Source organism: Penicillium subrubescens (genome assembly GCF_028828155.1).
Source record: "Penicillium subrubescens strain IBT 31985 chromosome Unknown utg000002l_segment0_segment0, whole genome shotgun sequence".
In the NCBI taxonomy this organism is placed as follows: Eukaryota; Fungi; Ascomycota; class Eurotiomycetes; order Eurotiales; family Aspergillaceae; genus Penicillium; species Penicillium subrubescens.
Genome location: NW_026643152.1, coordinates 6,801,555 through 6,818,539, shown reverse-complemented (window position 1 = coordinate 6,818,539; position 16,985 = coordinate 6,801,555). Strand labels below are relative to the sequence as shown.

Genomic DNA, 16,985 nt, shown 5'->3' with positions numbered 1-16,985 from the left:
TTATTATATTTTATGCAAGCGAGGGTTTGGAAGGATTATCAGCATTGGGCCTGGTGCATTTCATTGTTTCATTATTTTCATGATGTTTCCACATGTGACTTTTCAGCATATGTTTGATTTTCGGCATCTGTTTTATTTTCCCCTTGTTTCAATTTGCTTTTTTGTTGCAAGCTGACGCTATGATTGTGATTTTCTGCAACGATTATTATTAGATGACAATAGAGACGCAAGTTTAACACCGGATATAGTTCTTGTTGCTTAAATTAGTTTAGGGCCAAGTGAGTAAGCAGGGCGGGAATTGGAAATGGGAAAATGGATCCCATTTCCACCTTGGGCTGTCTGCCTTGCGCCAAAATCCAATCGAGCGATAATTCAATTCGATTTTATCCCAAGTCTTCATGATTCAAGATATCCCTTTACGCCTGATCCAATAGAAATCCCCTGAATAATAGGTTATTTTACACATCTTTATTCATTTCTTTCTTCTCCGCTTTCTTTATTTGGTCCCCGAAACGAGAAACCAGGGCAACCCGTGACTGCGCCCTGCAGTCGTGGGAGTCATCGTATGAGTCTTCAAATCATCAACCCTTCGGAACCCTGCATTTTTCCCTGTTTACTCATCCGAGCCGCAACGCTCTAGCATGCATCGTTGAGTCTTGGCTATTTGTACAGGGGTTGTGTACAGCGTGACTTGAGCCTCCTCCGAATATAGTCCAATGAGAACCTGCATGTCGATGACTGGGGATGTGCTTGGCCAAGTCACGCCCAGCGACCAGGCTAGACTCGGGCTAGGTTCATACTGGGCTAAGGGTCTTGTCGCTAACTGGATACTGTTCAGTGCCCGGGAAGTTGGAACTCTTGACCGTTCTTTCGTAGGGAAATAAGTGAATACACTAAAGGGTACGAGGGAGACTTTACCCCCCAGCCCCACTAGTAGCAGCCAAGCCCCCAGAGGTGAAGAGGAAAGACCGCCCTTTGGCCTGGTTTTACGCTGTGACAGCCCTACGTGCCTGAGTAAAGAAGCGGTGCGACAAGGTTGATCTCCCCCACCGAATAATGCGAACCATAAATCGTGTCTATGTACATACGGGGTATTCTATACTTCCTCATCCCTTCCACATCATGCATGCACCTTGAAGGTTCGTCCCTTCCCCGATACATATCCATTTTAACCTATTATGATTGTGATAATACTAAGCCATCACAACAATAATTTCTTTGATCATATTCTCTCTCACCACCTTTCCACCCTGTCCACCCTCCTAGCCCCCAACCCACGCGAACCCGCTCACGCGCATCTCAGCCCCGCCAAGCGTATTCTCGAACACACGATTAGAACCCTTTCCAATCTCCAACCCCACTTGGCGCTCCAATGCCGGGACATCGTGCGAGTGAACCCATCTCCCCGCCTAGACCGGCATCCGCAACCCGAGGGAGGCTGTGCTCATTGCTTAGGGGGGTTATTCCGCTTTTTTTCTCGGGTTTACGCCCCGGCCGTTTGGTCTTGGCTTTAGCCCTGTCAAGTATGTACTCTTGACTTGCCGAGGGACTCAGCTCAGTCGCATGTCTGTCTGTTTGGTCCCACGGAGATGGAAAGTCTAGCGCGCTCCACTGTATCGCATCGCCTCAGACTCCAGTGACGTCGATTCTATGTGCTAGTGACCGTCGGAGTACTATTCCAGCGTAGTGAACTACATAGTCCAACTGAACCCACTAAATTCCCGTCGTTTAGTCCAAGACGAGTGATTTACTTCGTACAAAGCGACTATAATGGCTAGTCCAGTCCCAAGATCAACGGCTCATCACCATCTAGTTGGTCCATTTGTCCAACGTCACCCAACTTTAGCCTGGGGCGGCGGGCGCGACCACGGGACTTGCATGATAAACTAAAAGTTGCTTTAGCCATTAGCCTTTATCTCTCATAATCCTCTCGGAATGCCCGTAGGATCCCAAGCCAGAAAAGTGAGGCATAGAGTTTGTGGTTCCCCGGTCCAATGAGTGATCCTGGCTCCGATCATGATCGGCGTAGCCCTTTAAGCACCGCCCTTGGCGGATGTCATGTGGTAAACTATGTACTGAACCCTGCGTTCGGGGCTGGCCTGTATGCCTTGAGGGATTTTGACTCATAGGCTAAAGATGCGAGTTACAGGGTACATAGGAAGGTATTTTCATAATTGGAGATGGTCATAGGTATGAATACTGCCCGTTAATGTTCAGGATCTCGGCACTGTTTGCATTGAGTAGATACATTGGAAGTCGCGCGAGGGGTATTTTCTGATTTATTGAAGATGGATTATAAGACAAAAAAGGATACAAAAAAAGATACAAAAAAGGATACAAAAATTATCGCATTATGGATGTGCTATACGCTTCCACGAGATCAAGATCAGACGGGTAGCACCTGACCTGTAGTATCGACGGGGACCATACATCGCATATGTCTCCCTCAATATATATCAAGCGTTTTAGAACGGTGATAGTTCGGGTAAGAGCAGTGACCGAACCTACTACTTAAAAGTGTATCAACCTTTTTGCGAAACGAGTCTAGTATACAGGTTAGAAAGGACTTTTGCTCCTCCTAAATTTTAAGGAGCTTCTCGATCTTTTCCTAGAATCCCAAAAATTCACAGGTGAGTATGTGTATTTACTGAGAAGGTTCAAATAGCAGGTTTACAAACGCGATACTCTAAGAGATAGATCTCGCGAGAAACGTGTTAGTATAACGGAAATGACCGTGATTCGCGACTAGAATATTCAGTTTAGCTTAAAAATAAACACAAAGTGCGTGTATACCTTATGATTCAAGGGCGCATAATTGATAATGCCGGTCATCTGTGCAGGCGACAACTTAGTTATCCTATCAACACCCCCAGCGAGTGTTCTGTCTGGTGCGGTGTTTGATTGATACCGCCTAAACTTGCGAGTGTGTGCTATCCAACACCGGGCTATAAAATCGATCACGTATAAAACACCTAGTTTATAGGTTTCGGGGGCCGATTCGAAGTGATCGAAGATTTTCTGAATAAGATCAGGTTCCTCCTGTTGGCAAATTTAGCCTCGTTTCACGTTCAGGTCATAAGTTCATATAAGGAGATTGCCAAGGGAAAGATATGAGTGGACATATCATGTCTACCTTAATATTGGAGGTGCATAATCTAGCAATGTATTGAACCTTAGATCCCGTTATCCCAGGTGGTTTCAGAAACAAGGTAGATATGAGGTATTCGTCCAGCCTGGCTACAGCTGCCGACATTGTAGTTAGGTGACATCCGATAGATATTTGAAGAAATACGATTGAATTGGGGAAAATGACCATACTGTAATCCCATAGCTTCACACTAGACCAATCTCTGGTACCGTGGTACACGGGCAGATACTAAGCCCATATCAACTCTTGGGAGTACCCACCGCCAGGAACATGACGTGACGGACCTTCCTTCCTGTCGCTGTTGAAACTTCGCTCCTTCTACATTAACGTATCTCATCATGGCTCCTGCCGACAACGACTGCGTTTGGGAGATCACCTCCCGCTGGGAGGAAATCCTCGAGTGGTGTAAGTCTCTTTGCTTCCTTGAAATCCCCCCTATCTCTGCACTGTCCACCATTCTTAAATATATACTCCCAAACTCACAAAATGGCGATCACAGGCACAATGCTTCCACCAACCTCCCCTGACTCCGCCTCTCCTTCTGGTACTCGGGTCCGGCAAGCTGTGTCGGCTCCAAGCACGCCGTTGCCACGATCCCGAGCAGTTTCAATCAGCGGGGAGACTGTTGTCACAACGGATACACAATCTGGAGCCTTCACAGAGACCGTGAGGTATCAGCTCAGAGCCATCTATGATAAGAAACGGCAATGCTGGGTTTGTCGAGAAGAGGAAGCAGACTGCGCCCATGTCTTTGCGAAAGAAGACGGCCAAGTATGCCATTCCCTTGCACTGTTTGTTTAATGAGCTCAATGACGCTAATGTGTTTGTATAGGCAGATCTATGGGCAAAGATAGGCCTGATCCCCCCAGGGGCCAACCTCAAGGCAAAGGAGAATGCGATTTTTCTCTGCAAACTCTGCCACTACCGTTTTGATAATGCCTCACACCCAGGGCTTGTCTTCTTCCCTGTTGACCTGGAATTTTTCATTGAATTCGAGAAGGCCGACCAAGCCCGCCGTAAGGAAGCGGCACAGACTGGCGCGCCTATCCGCCGTCGCACACCATCGGCAGCGGAATATAAGAATCACCAGATGAAACAAGCCTTGGTTGAGCCACACTCGATTGGGGGTCTATATCGCACCGTCATGTTGGTACCGTTCCTTTCCAGGGAACTTCCCAAACAGGTCAGCGGTGTGATCATTGAAGACCGCACCAAGGTCAGGGAATGGCACGGCGAGCCAATGTATACGCTCCGCCGCGCGTTCCAACTCCTGGGAAACATCCAGAACAGGTTGCTGGCCCCTGGGATCAAAAAACAGCTGCAAGAGCTGATGGAGCTCTACACCAGCGATCAGATTGAGGATGACGACGATGATTCAGACTTTGATTTTGAAATGAGTCGCGCCAATCGGTTCGACAGGGGCACCAAACGTCCATATCCAGGACCTGATGATACAGGCAATGCCGGACCTCACGGTGATGTCCGTGGAAACCCGGATGAGGATGAAGGCCCCGGTGACCCGCAGCTATGCCCGGAGGGTGGGCAGAATGATTTTGGTGTATCGGCGAAAAGAGTCAAGCGCGGCTGTCGCTCAGTCGACGAGACCGTTTTGCCGGAGCATCATCACCTGATCCTGACTCCGCATCGTACATTGTCACGCCGATGGCAATTGGGACCTCTCTCGACAGCTGAGGATGCAATTCGCATCCGCACGCAGTTGATGGCACCGGCGTGAGAATGTCAATAATAGGAGGAACTGTCTGGCCCGAATTTCTATATTGCTTCCTTGTGGACACGAGATCCTTTGGGAGAGTCCCGTACTGACTTTGGCTTATTGCCTGGTCTGACTGGCCATTATCTTATGTTACTGGGCTGTATCCTTATCGTGTATTGCTAGGTCGCTTTCATTGTCCTGCTCTATGTATAACTGTGGTAATATTGAAGAGCCATTGACCCTTTCTCTATTCCCTAACTTTGGAAAATGTACTTGGTGAAGGACTCTTAGAATTCATAAAGGGTAGCAACTGATCGTGTAGCCCATAACTCAGTTTGCGAGTTACGGGCTTTGGGGCAGGATGTAAACAAGCCCTGACCCCGCTGGCAGTGATTGCAAGCTTGGTCAGGTACTACCTGCGCACCAGTTGCTTGTGCCAAAAGGGCTTCCACGTTCTCGCTCCTCCATCCGACTAATCGGTGAAACGCTGGGCCATCGTAGGAGGACCGGGACGCACGCAAAACAGGCTCACGGTACAGCCCATTCTCGCGTAGTGCGTATAGCCTGGTTGACGCGTTCTGACTATTCCGTCGGCCTCTCATCCAAGGATTCGCCAGTGCGGCCTGAGCCCAGAAACCTGGCTCCTCTTCATCAGCAGGCCCCTCCCCGTCTCGTCTGCTAAGGGGTCGAGGTGCATCTGCAGGGTCGTGATGAGTTGGATTCATGACTGACGAGATATAAGCCTCTCCCTTGATGCTCTCTAGGCGTTACGTACCGTCGGCGGATAAGAGTAGGTGTAGATTGTAGATGAGAGTAGATGTAGCATATAGGTCTCAGAGGTGTAAGAGGGAGATTAAATGGCATTTGGGGTTGATTAGGCAGATCACCATGACCCTCAAGGCAACACTCTTCAGCCTTCCATCCTCAAGCTTCCATCACCACTTCCATCTCCATCCACCCATCTCCATCCTCTTCTCCGTCTCCTTTTACATCTCTTTTTCCATCGCCCCTTTCATCTCTATCACCATCTCCTTTGGCATATCCTCCTTCATCGACTCATCAATCTCCATCTTCACCACCTCTCTCCCGCCTCTCTGCCAGCATCACCAACATGCCAGAAACTCCGGATCCAACCCAGGACAACCCCCGGGATTTCTATCAGCTCTCGGTATGGATATCGTGCGCCAAGCCACATCTCGTGGGATAGGCGCCCGCACCTCAACCTAGTGAGTCTCCTATATTGGATGAAAGTGAGTCATGAAACTCATTTGAATATTATTAGCTGGCCCGGCGATCCCGAATTTACCAATACCGCTGATTACACCAATATCGGGGAGCCGTTGGCTATCCCGGAGGCCCATGCTGGGGAAACGGATCGACCTCCCGCGGAGTGGGCACACTTTATCTGGCTGGCCCCTTTTAGTGTCGCTCGTCAAGCGCAACGCCTCAAGGGTAAACTCCACGAGCTGCTGAAAAACGAACCGGTGCGGGAGCTTACGTGCCGGAAACGCTACTTCGGGAGTGGCAGACACCAGGATGAACTCATTGGCAACAGCCTCTCCAACGTGGAATCCGCAGCTGTATTCTGCCAGGGAGTGGTCCAGTCTGATGACAAGCAGTGCGAGAGCTGTCTAGGGGCTTTAGGCCCTTGGGTATGTAACTCCTTTCAGGTACTTTGACAGTTAACTGGCGGGAATAAAGATAACTGATGAAGTAATAGGCAAAGTGCGTGCAACTGGAGAGCGGAGAAGGCCATCTTGCGGCCTGTGCAAACTGTATCTGGAACGGAAAACACGAGCGATGCAGCTTGTGGCGGAATGCGCAGACAGGGTCGACCCCAGAGCGTCAAAATCAGGGCCACCAACGCAACAGGCCCTCAATCAGCAAGAAGATGGCTAGTGATGCATGGGCTGAAGCTAAACGCACTGTGAATCGGGCGAAAGGACTCAGTGCCAAAATTGCGCAGGCTCTCGCAAATGAGCAATTTGAAGTGGCTAGTGCGCTGCTCGAGGAGCAAGAGCAGTGGTTCGAGGACTTCAAGTGCCCAGAGGGCATTCTGGACCTCGTGCACCCCGCTCAACCCAACTCGCCGCAGCGACCTGGCGCAGACTAGTTTTTTTCTTTTTCTTTTTTTTTTTTTTTTCGTTCCGTAATGGTGTCTGCCACAGTCTCGCTCACGTATAGTTTTAATTACATACTGGATCTCACAAATTTACTTGCAATTCATGCGGCCTATCAAATGCTCATGTCTCATCCCTAGAAACCATAAAATGATTGCAGAGCGAAGCGAAGCAAAATACTCTCAAACTAGATGATTGGTTCGATATGATTATATCAGACACCCTTCCTGTTATCTAACAAGGCACCCAAAGGCAACGAAGGGGAAGTATACGAAATTAGAGTCTGTGACGAGCCTGCAGTAAGCCATACTGAAGGGTTATTGGTGCGACCCGGGGAAGTAATATATACAGGAAGGAAAGCGGTCATGGTGGACCCGATATTATAAGGTTGGTAAAAAAGAATAAATTACATGTGATCTATACGATAGTAATACCCGCTTCATCAGAAATATATCTTTCAATAAATATATAATATCTACATGAATTTATTATTGATAGCTATTTTTTCTACTAAATATAGCTATATTAGATAGTAAACAAGGGGGGCACTAATGGTAGTCTGATCAGAACAGACAGGTCGAGGCACGAAAGGGACAAGCAACTGGCACAAGAAACAACCAGCCCAAGCAGCATAGTCGGTGAGGGACTGGAGGCCTCCAGGACGGGATAAATCGACAAAACCTCAACCGCCTACTAGCCAATGGGATATAGACCGTCAGGTAGAAAAGAAGAGAGGGTATTGCGACGAAAATCGACTAGACTGACAGATAGTTGTGTGTCTCTCTTTTTCACTTCATCCTCTCCTCTCCATACATGAAGCCTTAGCCAGGGATAACAGAACAAACAGGCTAAACAGTGCAAACGGAGCAAACAAAACGAACAAAACAATCAAGTACGAACGACAACACCGAAAGAGAGCTCTCACAGAAGAAATCGACCAAGTCAAATAGAAAGGACTGTTGTTGGCAGTATGCACTCAAAGGATATTCTGTCAGCGGTTCCCCCACTACAATAGAGATATATACTCGTATTAACTATATAATAGGATATATTAGCTATAACCTACTAGAAACTAGCTCTATAAAAATATCTCATACATTAGTGTTACGACACATGCCTGGGTCACATGGTCATACCGTTTAGCCAAAAAGACCACTATGTCAGCATGCCCAGGACCAACATATAACGTAATTCCCGGTCACCCTGGCCACCCTGGCCACCCCAGCAGAAAACGCGTCAATCCACCAACCTACCAATTTCAACCGACTACCATGCCACCAATTCGCACTGAGTCCTTCCAGAAATCGGCCAATAAAGAGGGCAAGATATTATTAGCCCTTGACGATATTAAAAATGGCCGCATCAAATCTATTCGTGCAGCAGCAAAGCTATACGAAATTCCACGCAGTACCCTACAAACGCGTGCATGTGGTGTAGTCTCTATCGCAGAGAGACGTAACCCTAATCATAAATTGACCCAATTGGAAGAGGATTCGCTTGTTGAATGGATTATCTCTATAGATTCGCGTGGAGCAGCGCCTAGGCTAGCTACTGTAGCTGAAATAGCTAATATTCTACTCGCTGCGCGTGGTAGCTACCCTCCGCCTACAGTTGGGAAGAATTGGCTATCAACCTTTATAAATCGGCGCGAAGAGATTCGAACACGCTTCTCTCGGCGATATGACTACCAGCGCGCTCTTAACGAGGATCCAAAGGTTATAAAAGAGTGGTTTTTGACGGTGCAACGCGCGATTGATAAGAACGGTATCCAACCGGAGGATATCTGCAACTTCGATGAGACTGGCTTTGCAATAGGGCTTATTTCATCGCAAAAGGTAGTTACACGAGCAGAATACTACGGTCGGCGATCAATTCTACAGCCGGGTAATCGCGAATAGGTCACTGCGATCGAAACGATATACGCTGAAGGCTATTCGCTGCCGCCCTGCATTATATTCAAAGGGCAGGTTTATATTGCTAGTTAGTTTGAATCAAATCTCCCGAGGGATTAGCGAATCGAAGTATCGAATAATAGCTAGACTACCGATGATATCGGCCTTCGCTGGCTACAAAAGATCTTTATTCTATACACTACTTCGCGCGTACGAGGGCGATTTCGTCTATTGATCCTCGACGGGCATAGTAGCTACCTTACTGTTATGATATATCCTAGCATGAGGTTATTCCCAAGTGTTGGTGCCTCAGGCTTCCCGGACCTGATAAGCCGGCAGGCTTTCTGTGGAGGCTCGCTGGGGCTTCGGCATCAGCACGTGTACGAACTCCTGCAAGGAACAAACACCCTTGACAGAGGTTACACAAGCCTCGTGTTTCACCCCGCTCCCATTTCCCTACCAAGGATACATCTCCTTCCTGTTTGAGCAATGAGACTGTATATAAATTGACCCATGTTGAAGAGGTTTACGCTCCTCAAGAAACAGTCTTTGACCTTTCTGAACAATTGACTTGGCCCCGTTTCTCCTACCTGATTGACAGGCCTCTATCCTGACTTATAGAGTATATCCTTACACTTACACCTTAATTCGATCGAATATACGCTGAAAACGATATTACACTACTCTGTATGCCTTCACATTCATCGCATCTACTACAACCGCTTAATGTTAGGTGCTTTGCAGTGCTAAAGCGTGCGTACGGTCGCTTCGTGAGCGATTTAACCCGCACTGGCTATAATCACATCGATAAGCTTGATTTTCTAGCCGACTACCTACGCGCACGGCTAGAAGCTTTTCAGCCGAATATTATCCAGAATAGCTTCGCAGCTGCTAGTATTGTACTAGTTAATACCGAAAGGGTGCTTTCTAAGCTTACTATATCTCTTCGAACGCCCTCACCCCTATCAAGCCGACCAAGCAGCAGATCTAGCGAATTCACACCAGAAACGCCTAGAACAGTAGCCCAGCTACAAAAGCAGGCTAAATAATGAAAGATCTAATAGATCGGCGGTCAAAAAGCCCTCCAAGCCCGTTGAAATTAGTGGTTGATCAGATTCTCAAGGGCCACTATAAAGCATTACACAACACTGCTTTATTAGTGAAGGAGAACGCCGATCTACGCGCAGCGAATGAAAAGAAACGTCAAAAGCGCACTCGATCGACTAGGCGGATTGAACACAAAGCGGGTCTATCGATTGAAGAGGGCCTACAGCTAGCTCAGCAGCCAATTCAGCCAGTAGAAGCTGATGAGGTAGTATCGCATGAAGAGGTCGATCTGCCTAACCAGCCGATTCAACCGGTCAGGAGGGCTCCGCCTACCTGCAGTGGATGTGGCCGAATTGGCTTTATGTAGGTTAAATTAGGCTCAGCGTTAAAAGTTATGCATCCATGTGACTATGTGATATGTCTGTGACTCCTATAGGTTTCCCATAACCAGTTAGGTCCTTAGCGTGTGACGTGTGACTAAGGCCTAGGCACATGGGAATCGATGTGACTAATTCTCAGTCACATTAGTCACAAATGTGGAGGTCTAATCATGAGAGGCCCATGGTAGAGCCAGTAGACGAAGGGTTCCCAGGAGCATGCAGTCTAATTGATAGTGTGATCAACAAATAGGCTTCATTGTGATGCAATGAATAGCAGCAAGCGTCCAGGACGGAATATCAAATTGTTGATGCCAGTGCTTTTCTGATTTTGTGGATACGACTAGCGTGTTCACGTTTTATTGAGGTGCTGGTCAGGCCACGTGCTCAGTGCGTGGATCAGACCTGCTCAGTGAGTAGATCAGAGGGGCTCAGAGACGTGCTCAGATCTACTCAGTGAGCAAAAGCGGCGAGGGTCTGAGTACCAAAACGGAAGGGGAAAGCCAAGACGTGGCATAGGAAATCCGATAGGTAGGTACCAACCTGCGTTATCCACGTCAGGCGTTTTGCCTGAATATTCCAGAATGACTCAATTTTCATAAACATAATATTCTAAACCTACACTATTCCCCCTGGCTGAGGCCAAATGCCCTCCGCGGTAAATGTCGTCTCGTATATTCCGCCTTTCGATCTTCTGGCCCCCGTGATCAATGTCTTGGCCGAACGCTCTCCAGCTAAACTTAGCAGCGACGGCTCTTGGCTACGGGGGTCCGGCGGGAATTGTTTATTTTGGTCAATGGTAAGTCACTAATGAATTACTGGGTTCTAGATTGATTAATTTTGGACATCTAATTTCGAGCGGCATTTTTGGGTTTATTTTTGATGTGCAGATACGATGAAACGGGGCAAGACTCGGTGTCAGATGTCCAGATGCGAGTGCGGGTGTAATCCATGTGCGTAGACACCGGTCTTTTTTTTGAGATTTCTTGATGAAGTAACATGTCTTTCTGGTGTGGTGATCAGCTGTCTACAATGTTTAGGGTGGCTGCTCCTGATTCGACTGGGGACTGCCGTTGGCGTCGTAAAGTTCCTATGTTAAGATCCATTGTAACCGACTTAGCCAGGCGGCAACGATGTGCATCGAATCCGATCTGGACTACCAGGCCACTTCTTAGGCTACTGAAACGAGCTTTTCAGTCAAGGACCTTTATTGTCTGGCCCCGGACCTTGTGCTCTGACTTGTATGTAACATAATTGGCTACTAGTATGCTACACATAAAGGCCATCTAGAGATTAAGAAAATGTTCAGGGTTGCTATGAATATGTGCTGGAAGAGGATCCATCGACTGGGGAAAGATAATCATACACTATCCTTCATGCTGAAAAAAAGTAGAAACTAGAAAACCATATCGTCACAACGGGAAGCTTGGGCAAGTCACGCCGACCCCCAGATCACTGAAGCTGAGCAGCAAAGTTACGACCAGCAGCTGGAAAGTATGCACCTGTCCTCAACGCCATTTCGCCGCGAGCAAAGAACAGCTCATGATGCGAGAAAAACAGACGAGGATCAAAGATCTGAGAATGATCCAGAACAAGTCAAGATTACCCCAGTTGCATGACGATGGGGATGTTGTTCGAATGCAGGAAAACGCCGCGCTGGCTAAAATTGCATGGACAAGAGAGAAGGTGGGGGGAGAAGTGAGTCAAAGAAATGCCTCAGCGCCCAGCTGTGGGACGGGCGTAGGGGGTATCGAAAAAGAAAGAGTCCTTGATGTTGGATGGCAGAAGCTCGGCGGTTACTTGCCAGCCGAGATGGCAACATGAGATCGCCACAAGGTGAGGAGGAATGCCAGCTCACCTTTGAAGGTGTCCGCTCGTGCAACGAGGGACCGCTGAAGATGTGAGATGTTACAGGGGCAAGACGCGCGATGGGTCTTGAAGAAAGCGCCTACGGTATGCGGCTATCTCAGAAGCCACGGTGTTGAAATCTTTCACCTTGTCACGCCGCATCTCGTTGATGATCTCTTTCAACCCGGCGAGGTAGGTTTCTTTTTCTTCCTCGGTTTGTCCTTCTCGAACGGATCCCAGCTGGATGAGAATCTTGTCATCTGCCAAGGTTAATAGCACTGTGGTCAGCGAGCGGACGGGGCAAGAAGGAAATAGCAGATGGAATGGTGAAGTATCGACGGGTGGATGTTGGGAAGTGAAAGGAAATGAGACGGTCATAAAGGCGGCCAGCACCATTTCAGGGGTGATGTTGGGGAATAGATAGGCAAAGTAGAAAGGAAAACCATATCGGAAGTTGCACGGCTGTCAACTTGTCGACGCACCGCTTAGATTCATGTCCCGGAAATGCTGGAATTCACAGGACCGATCGTTACACACACCACCAGCCAGTTCGTATGGGCAAAGGTATTTCATCGGATCAATCTCATTGCTGAAAGTTAGCGAACGGTAGCCGTCCGAAACATCTTCGGTGTAGCGAGGGTGGTAGCGGTAGGCCTTGAAGTATCGCATGGGACTGACGTAGGGAGTGAACTTGGGCACGGAGGTCGTCGACGACGGTTTGGCCTGTAGGGGATTAGTCCGTGATCGTCATGTGATTCTCCTCTAGGAAAGGTGTTTTTCATACACCAAGAATTTCCGCATCTGGCCCTTGATATACTGGCCGTGCCTCTAGAAAGGACACCCGAGGGGTCTCCGTTAGTGGTTCTCCGATTCTGGACAAATCAAGCGATGGTTCCACATCTGCAGTGTCTTCTAAGGGAGCAGGGGGAGGCGGGCTGTAGGTAGAGTGAGGCCACTCGGCCCCAGCATCTGGTTCCGGAGGCTCATAGGCTTCCGACTCCGGGGAAGACTCGGCGTCGGACTGGCCACCATCCTGATCATTGTTATCAGTGGGCTCGTAGTCGTCAGCATCTTCCTCAACATCTTCATCGTCTCCACCGCCTTTAACTTTTCCACCGCCCTCAACTTCTTCATTGTCCTGATCTTCTTCATCGTCTTCACTATCTCCATCGCCTTCAATGTCTTCATCATCTTCATCGTTGTCAACGTCTTCAGCGGGAGGAACGGGTGGTTGGTCTGGCAGGGGATGGTGTGGAGTGTCGATTTGCATCTGATCGTCGTCTGCCGTCTGAACCGACTCTGCCATATCCTCTGCATCTGACGCCTTAAGTTCTTCCTCACTGGCCGAGTCTTCGTCAGAACCGGATTCGTCGGAACTAGACTCGCCAGAACTAGAGTCGTCTGAGCTGGACTCATCGGAGCTGGAGCGGCCCTCAGACTCATCCAAAACAGAACAAGTGTGACCGGGTTGCGACGGGGCTGGAAGCTCATCAGCCTCAGAGCTGCCCACGGTATCAACATTTGTAGGCTCAGCAGCATAAAAGTCGGATTCAGAGCAATGAGATGCTGCCACAGCTGCAACTTCTTCCTCGGTAGATGCCACTGCTGGGACATCTGCACCTGACATCGTAATGTCCTTTTCCACTGCGGCCGGCTCTGTGATTGGTGATACTGGAATAAGATAATTAGCTATATGACCTAGAAACAAGCCCGACGGGCAATAGTGATAACCTCTTGTCGGGAAAGTACCTTTTTGCGCGGAAAGGTGTTGCTCCTTCATTTCCGCTTGCCGACGGAGTTCGTCCAGATCCCTCGTTGTCAAACCGTTTATCTTGTGGCTCAAATTCTTCAGCTCATCAATGAGTCGAAGCCGTTCCTCCTTCTCTTCCGTGAAACCGCGTAACAGCTTGTCAGCCTCATCGCGACACAAAGCAAGGTCCGAGGGCACGGTCTCGGAATTCGAATCGGCAAGGCCCTGCTCGATCACCCTAATGTGCAAGATCTTGCCCCTGATAGTATCTAGCTGTACACTGTCCATCGAAGCCAAAATTTGTACTGAGGACGAGCTGAAAGAATCAATCTCACTGGGCCGGACAGCAATGGCGGCCCTGGGTGGGGTAATTGCCTCACTTGCTTTGTTGACTTCGGGGGCTGAAGGCGCAGGTGGTGTCTCAACAAGCTCGGCAGACGAAGCGGCAGAGGCTTCAGCCGATGGAGAAGCAGCGGAATCTTCCAAATTGCGCGGAGATTGAGTTCGGCTGGCGGCAAGCTTTGCTTTCCGCCGCTCCTCCAACTCTGCAATTTTTCGATGCAAAGCTTGAATTTCAAGATTCTTCTGACGCATTTGCTCCTGATCACCAGGACGAGATGGCGCTTGTGGGGTAGAGGTAGAGGCCCATGTGCCCGAGAGCGATTTTTGAAGTGGGGGTTGAGCAACACTGAGAGGTGTGCTGATGGTCACAGGTGCAGGATCCTGGTCAGGACTGGAATCCACGTCCATATCCTCGCCCTCATCGTCTCCGTACAGAGACTCATCGTCACTGATGTGAATGATCAGTTTATCCGAGTCGTCATCAGCATATGGGGCTGCTGCTTGGAAATGCTTCTTCTGGGTGGTGCCGGCGTCATCAAAATCAGAGGCCAGGGGCCGTTTGCGCTGATTGGCTCTGGCCAATGGGGTTGCATCAACGGCAATTCCCGCTGGTCCTGTACTAGGAGTCTGCGATTCGACTTCGGGGTTCAGCTCGGTCAAGGAAAGACCTGGGAGTCCAGTGGTCTCAGACGGATGAGGAGCAGGTGGGCGGACAGGCAGTGGGTGATGGACAGCCGGTACAGGATTCAAAGGTACCGAAGGCTGCACCTCCTTGGAAGCCTGGCTGAGCTGTTGAGCCCTCTGCTGGCTTTTCAGCAATGCTTGCTTCTTGAGAGCCTCGATTCGCTGACGTGCCAATTCTGTTTGAGCCTTATTTTTCTCCTTCACAGGTGCACCATTCTCCTCAGTCTTCTCACTAGAAGGAGTGATCGACAGACTAGGTGCAGTTGCCGCTGGTTGACTTTCTTCTGACACTTCTTTGGGCGTAGTGGGCTGGGAAGCCTTTGCAGCTTTGGCAGCAAGCATTTTGGCAATAAGTTCCTTTCTCTCCATAGGCTTCCCAGAGTTGGATGGAGCGGCGCTAGGAGTAGGCTGTTGCGGGACATTGTTGTTCTCAAGCCGAGTTGGCTCCTTTGATGTTTTGGCTTGGACGGAGGATTCGAGTTTCGCGGGTTTCTCAACGGGGGCCACAACAGCTGGCTTGGAGGGTTGGGGAGTCGCGATTCTGATACCGACGTCTTCGTAAAGTTGTTTCAAGATAGCTGGATTAATACCCTCTGCTACCAACTCATTGTACCGAATGTTGTGAGGCGCCAAGCTAAGCAGAGCTCCCTGTGCTTGAACACGGAGCTGCGCGGCCGACTTGGAAGGCAATGAAACATCCGATTCTGTATTTGTTGCATCTTGTTTTTGCAGCTCGATGGCACGATTCACCACATCTGCGTCCGCAGAAACTGATAGAGGGGGATTGTAAGCTGGAAGAAATCAGCAAAGAGCTTGAAACAGTCGTTTCCGAGATTGCGTACGAGAACTACTTCTGGTTGAAGGTGACAGCGGCGAAGACACGCTTTCTCTTTCTTCTAAGCTCGCTGGTTGAGCAGCAGATGCACCGCTTAGCCTGGCATTCGCGGCTGGCTTCATATTCACAGATTGCCTGATCTCGCCTTCGCTAACCTCACCCTCTTCGCTTTTCGAATCCGACGGGCTCAGAGATTCTCTTGCTTGACGTTGAGAGCCAGACAGGTTTGCGACGGCTCCATCGGATTTCATGGATTCTGATGGAACGAGGGATGACCCTGGTGGCGCCGGCGGGGGTGGAGCACCGAATGCGGACATTGGCATAGGGGGAAATGGCAGTGGAAATTGTGATAGATCAAACTGGCCCATGAATGGAAGCTGAGGAGGTAGAAAGATGCCCTGGTCGCCAGAGTTGCCCGGAACTGGGATACGTGAGTTTGCATTGGCACTGGCCAAGTTGTACTCAAAGGCCTGGGAAGGATGGACGAGGGGCGGAGGTCCAGTAGCTTGCGAACCTGAGTTTGGAACGAAGTTCGGAGGGACCATGAAAGGAAATGGCGGCGGCCACTGTTGCGCATAGCTTGGATGGCCACCAAACGGAGGGGGTGGTTGATTCGACATGTTGGGATGCAAACGGAGACAAGGCGACGGAGACTCGCGGAGACAGTCGGTATGATATGAGTATTCCGTGCGCGACAGTATCTAGGAAAGCATGAGCGAAGTCAAAGATTCCATCCTATGGTCGTTGAAGTGTGATGAACTGCAAGTGGATTCAAGCTTTTCGCAATAATCAAGGCAGGAAGACGACTTTCACTCTTATAACAAACACGCCAACATATAAAAGCGAAAGTGAAGGAAGGAGTGAGAAGTCGTATCACCAAGTGCAAAGAGTAAAAGGGCTGAGAAGTATAGGGCGCTAAGCAACAAGGACGCGTTTGAATAGGATCAAGATTCTGGATCATCTAAGGGCAAAGTTAAGCGCCCGGAAAAAAGAGACTCGACTCACGTGATATTAGAGGGCACGGACCAGCGATCGGCGGGAACCCGAGGAACGCAAGTGTAAACAAACAGCGTCAGCTCTCCGCTTTACATCACACGTCGGTCCCCTCACGCCTGGTTCCTTATTGGGGTGATTTCTCCACGACTTGTTTCTGTTCTTGATCACTTCCTTCCCTTTTCTCTTCAAGTCAAATTCTTTTCATTGACTCTAGATTGCCTCCCCTGGCTAT

The 16,985-nt window shown here is 49.1% G+C and overlaps 4 protein-coding genes across 4 annotated transcripts; 2 read left to right on the top strand and 2 right to left on the bottom strand.

Moving 5' to 3' along the window:
• Positions 1-3,486: 3,486 nt before the first annotated feature.
• On the top strand, positions 3,487-4,883 carry N7473_003797 (uncharacterized protein; the record flags this gene model as incomplete). Its single annotated transcript, XM_057149737.1, has 3 exons — positions 3,487-3,553; positions 3,648-3,919; positions 3,981-4,883. 3 exons carry the CDS (start codon positions 3,487-3,489, stop codon positions 4,881-4,883), a joined length of 1,242 nt encoding a protein of 413 aa, XP_057013391.1.
• Positions 4,884-5,149: 266 nt separating this feature from the next.
• On the bottom strand, positions 5,150-5,587 carry N7473_003796 (uncharacterized protein; the record flags this gene model as incomplete). The annotated part of the gene is made up of 1 exon (XM_057149736.1): positions 5,150-5,587. The coding sequence occupies one exon, from the start codon at positions 5,585-5,587 to the stop codon at positions 5,150-5,152; it is 438 nt and encodes a 145-aa protein (XP_057013390.1).
• A 445-nt stretch (positions 5,588-6,032) lies between these two features.
• On the top strand, positions 6,033-6,975 carry N7473_003795 (DUF3716 domain-containing protein; the record flags this gene model as incomplete). Its single annotated transcript, XM_057149735.1, has 3 exons — positions 6,033-6,088; positions 6,145-6,514; positions 6,583-6,975. 3 exons carry the CDS (start codon positions 6,033-6,035, stop codon positions 6,973-6,975), a joined length of 819 nt encoding a protein of 272 aa, XP_057013389.1.
• A 5,231-nt stretch (positions 6,976-12,206) lies between these two features.
• On the bottom strand, positions 12,207-16,377 carry N7473_003794 (uncharacterized protein; the record flags this gene model as incomplete). The annotated part of the gene is made up of 5 exons (XM_057149734.1): positions 12,207-12,406; positions 12,629-12,869; positions 12,931-13,817; positions 13,896-15,713; positions 15,765-16,377. 5 exons carry the CDS (start codon positions 16,375-16,377, stop codon positions 12,207-12,209), a joined length of 3,759 nt encoding a protein of 1,252 aa, XP_057013388.1.
• Positions 16,378-16,985: the final 608 nt, after the last annotated feature.